General features: G+C 46.0%; 1 protein-coding gene across 1 annotated transcript in view; it reads right to left on the bottom strand.

Moving 5' to 3' along the window:
* Positions 1–3,180: 3,180 nt before the first annotated feature.
* The window catches only part of DYNLRB1 (dynein light chain roadblock-type 1), a 15,479-nt gene continuing 14,292 nt past the window's right edge, over positions 3,181–4,367 (bottom strand). The window contains exon 4 of the mRNA XM_046679565.1: positions 3,181–3,563. Coding sequence (XP_046535521.1) covers positions 3,520–3,563 — 44 coding nt within the window. The 3' untranslated portion in view covers positions 3,181–3,519. The remainder of the gene's footprint in view (positions 3,564–4,367) is intronic.

The following is a 4,367-nucleotide window of genomic DNA, read 5'->3' as shown; positions in this document are numbered from 1 at the left end:
GGTTTTGTTTTTACACTGGACTGCACACATCATCTATCGATGGGAGGGCCTTCAGTACCTGAAAGTGGTGGGAGAAGCCCCTGGACTTGCCCTATGTTCCATCTAGGGGCAGGGGAAGAATGGGCCCCTAAGAGTAAACTGAAAGACAGTGGGAGGCCAAAATAAAGTTGCTTTTTGATCCAGTTGAGCTTGTTTAACATAATGGTTGGACTAGCACTTTGAATGTGTTCTGTGGCATGTTCCTTTTCGATTTGAATGATATGATTGATCAACTTAACTGACATCGGATTGTTGTCTACTAATTTGATGTGTTCGGCAACTTAATACTTTCTACTTGCAGTGATCAAATTTATGAGATTGCCATTTCTTTTTTTCTTTTTTTGAGGAAGATTAGCCCTGAGCTAACTGCTGCCAATCCTCCTCTTTTTGGAGGAAGACCGGCCCCGAGCTAACATCCGTGCCCATCTTCCTCTACTTTATATGTGGGACGCCTGCCACAGCATAGCTTGCCAAGCGGTGCCATGTCCACACCCGGGATCTGAACCAGCGAACCCCGGGCCACCAGGCTGGAACATGCGCACTTAACCGCTGCGCCACCGGACTGGCCCCCCCTTTTTTTTTTTCTGGCAATCCACCACAACCTGAATTTGGTGTGGAAAGACGGTTTAGGATTCTCAATGAAAAAATCTACAAAAGTGCAGTTGGTTTGGGAGTCAAACATATGAAAGGGGAGAAAGCACATAATTCCTGGAGTGTTTTAAAAACACGATTTTGGAGAAAAGGCATACTAGCTCATGGAGGAATATCAGAATTCCAAGGAACCGTGGCAAGTGCTCAAGTGGAGGGATGAATGGAGAAGGCAGCTGCTGCATTTTCCCTAAGAGGCAAGTTCCCTGAACTGCAGGCCCCTGTTCAGAGACCGCACCCAAGAGCAGTATCTTGGAGGATGAAGATCATACCTGAAGGGAATCAGAGCAAAGGGTGCCTCTGGAAAGAGGGGTGGAAACTGGCTGGGAAGCAGCAGGGGAGCGTTTTGGGGTAATGTGATCTTGAAAAGGAGGTTGGGTTGACAGGCATAAGCATTTGTCACGTAAGTGGTTCACTTAAGATTTGTGCATTTCACTGAGTCTCACCCTCCAAAAAAGGTAAACTAGCTATTGATATGCATGTTGATGTGTTTAGGAATATGTATTGTCTACAACTGTCCTTTGAAATGCATCAGAAAATACAATGGATGGATGGAGATATGGATAGTTATGTGATAAATATAGCAGAATGTTAATTGTTGAATTAAATGAGGTTACACAATTATTTCAGCTTCTCTGTATGGTTGAAATTTTTCATAATGCTGAGTGGGCACACCCTTGTTACACTGGCAAATGTACTTCTGAAACCCAGAAGCCTTGGCCCTCCCTTCATGCCCAGGACAGATGTTGGTTTCTAACCTTAGTAGGTGTTGTATTCCCGTACATTTGCTACTTTTAAGTACAGAAACACTAGGGTATTTGCATGTGTGATGGCATTACTTAAGACTTTTTAAAATCTGCATTTTTCCATCTTAAGATGAATCCAGGGAATTCTGTCTGCTGCATCACAAACTGGAATGCATCCAAGGCTTCCCAAGTGTGAAATCCCATTGCTCAGGGGAGTGGGAGGCGGAGCGTCTTTATATTCACGAATCATCTGGTTTCCTCCAAAGCCAGACTGAGCGTAAACTTTCCTCAGGACCTAGAGGGAGAGTTTTAGGATGGGGAACTTTAAGGCAAACAAGAGGGTGTGGTAGAGGGACTAAGGCCAGGTCCTCAATTCTTGCTCTGCAGCCAGACCTCCTCCCCCAGGGACAGAGGCCCTCCCCTCGTCTAGAAACCTGCCCTCCCTACCAGGGATAATTTAAGCTAATCAGACCCTCGTCCACTATCCTGCTTGGAGAAACTCAAGCCAGGACAGGAGAACCTCAGACTTGAATGTCAGCCTCCAAAAGCCTCTGAGAACAAAGAGAAGATACTGGTGGCCACACCTCCCTTTCTTTTAAAACACAATCTCTGAGATAATTACAATTCAGAGTCATTTTGCTCTAGTCCTGCAATCAATCACCCTCACCTCAGGGTCTGATTCCTGAGTCCACAGGACAAGGCAAACAGGCAGTGGTTTCCCAGAGAATCAGTTTTACTTGAAGATTCAGGGAAAATTATTTGAAAGGATTATATCTATACTAAGACAAACACGGATATATTATGAAGTGGAAAATTCCTATGATCTTTCACTAAAATAGGAGATTTTGAAAAAATTTTTCTGAGCCCTTATAAACAACACCCCTAGGCTCCCAAGGGTACATGTTTTACTGCCCTGATACTGTTAAGGAAACTTCACTGGAAAATTTAGAGAAGTATTTTGCTAGATGGAAGAACTCACGCTCTAGACAGAGGTTACTTTTGGGGAAGGGAGGACAATGAAGGGGGATTTCAAGGTTTGCACTACACAGTTTTGCATCTTTTCCCTCCAAAACAAGAAATAAAACACAAAAAGAAAAACCTAATAAAGAATAAATACGCGTGGTTTCTGTGGGAAAAATCCCAGAGTGCTGTCGGGTGATGGGTGGCTACAGTCTCAGAGACGAGCAGGCATGTTCGGGGACCCCCAGGCATGAGTCTAAGGGAAGGCATACGTTTACCCAGGATGAGCTCACTCAGGTGTTCAGGACCATCCTGATTTCTGGGAAAGGCATTGCAGAAACAGCAAAGCTTTTGGATTCTGAGACCTGTGTCCCAGCCGTAAGACCTCAGGCAAGTGATTCTCTAGATCCCAATTTCCTCATGTTTAAGATGGCTTTAACAGCCAGTCTGCAGGGTACTGTGAGGATGATATAATATACGCTTACTGCATTCTGGGTACTTAACAAATATCACTCCTTTCCTTTCCCCAGTGCAGTGTATTAGAAAATCTTTCAAAACATTGGTGGGGGTGGCCAGGGATAAGAAGCCCAGGAACCAGGGTACCAATTATAAACCAGGCTCAGCTCTGCAAGTGTGGCCACAGGTGCAGTAAGAAGCAGGCCTCTCAGAGCCATGAACACAATCTGGCGTGGAGGCTGGACGCAGCACTGGGCTCAGTCTTCAGACCATGTGATTAGACGGGACGAGAGAGGCCTTTTCAACCTAGTGTGAAAGACACATAGCAGGATAAGCATTTCAGTTATTTTTAGTTAAAGAAAAACAGCCTTTTCCAAGGGTAACAAAGTGAACTGAAGGTCAGAAGGAAGCAGGATGTGGGTTTCTCACAAGCTCTTGCTTCAAAACCAGGACTTGAGGAAAGAGGGCCCTCCTGGGAACTCAGGGGCAACCGGCCAGCAGAGGGATGGCTTTGGTGGGGTGGGCAAAGCTGCAACCCACCCTTGGTCACTGGACTGCTCTGAGTGGACTCGACGGTGATTTCCACCAGCCAATCGGTTGACATGATTAACACTATTATTCTTGGGGGGCATCAAATTAAGTAATAACACGGGGAGGACAAGAGAGTGGCTTATTCAGTTGGATTCTGAATCACAATCAGGAAATAGTCTTTATCTGCAAAAGAGAAAAATGAAAAAACAAATCACTAAATGTAAAATGAGAGAGAAACACACTGGAAAGGAAATAAATCATTAAATCACCAACCATAAAATGGGAGTAGGGCAATAAAAAAGCATCAATGCTCAGGCTACATCCAATTGCTGGGAAAATAGAAGATAAACCTGAAAGTTTCCCATGGGGGCTTCTGCAAGTGCGGCTGCTGGAATGCAAAGTCCCTCACTCTAGCCATCAGTGGTGCTCTGTAGCGCATCCTCTTTTCTAATCTTCCCGGTACCAACAGGGAGGCAGGATTATCACCTGCTTTCTGGGTAGGGAAACTCAGGTTCAGAGGGTTTAAATGAATTGCCCATGGAAGTGGTTCTCAAACTAGAGGGCATGTGAATCACCTGAGGGGCTGGGTTCAAAGCAAACACTGCTCCCCCCGCCCCTGTGCCCCAGCCCTTTGGATTCAGTAGGTCTGGGGTGCAGCCTGAGAATTTGAATTTTTAACAAGTCCCCAGGTGATGCTGATAATGCAGGTTCTGGGAGAACCGCTGTTTAAGGCTACCCAGCTAGTCAGTGTCAAAGATGGAATTCTAACCTCACCCCCACTAGTCTTGGGTTAGTGTCAGTTCTGTCACAAGCTCAGCTGCTGGCCTTCCAGAGCATTCTGGATGAGAAAATTTCAAAGGCACCAGGTCGAAAGGGGCCCAAACTACCTGGACCCCAGCTCCAGGGTCTAGCCCAGTCGGTGGAACGTCCATCCTGGACGCCAGCTCCAGGGTCTAGCCCAGCAGGTGGAACGTCCATCCTGGACCC

This window comes from Equus quagga, chromosome 12 (assembly GCF_021613505.1).
Source record: "Equus quagga isolate Etosha38 chromosome 12, UCLA_HA_Equagga_1.0, whole genome shotgun sequence".
NCBI lineage: Eukaryota > Metazoa > Chordata > Mammalia > Perissodactyla > Equidae > Equus > Equus quagga.
The sequence above is the reverse complement of the archived record's forward strand: the minus strand, read 5'-3'. Positions and strand labels throughout refer to the sequence as shown.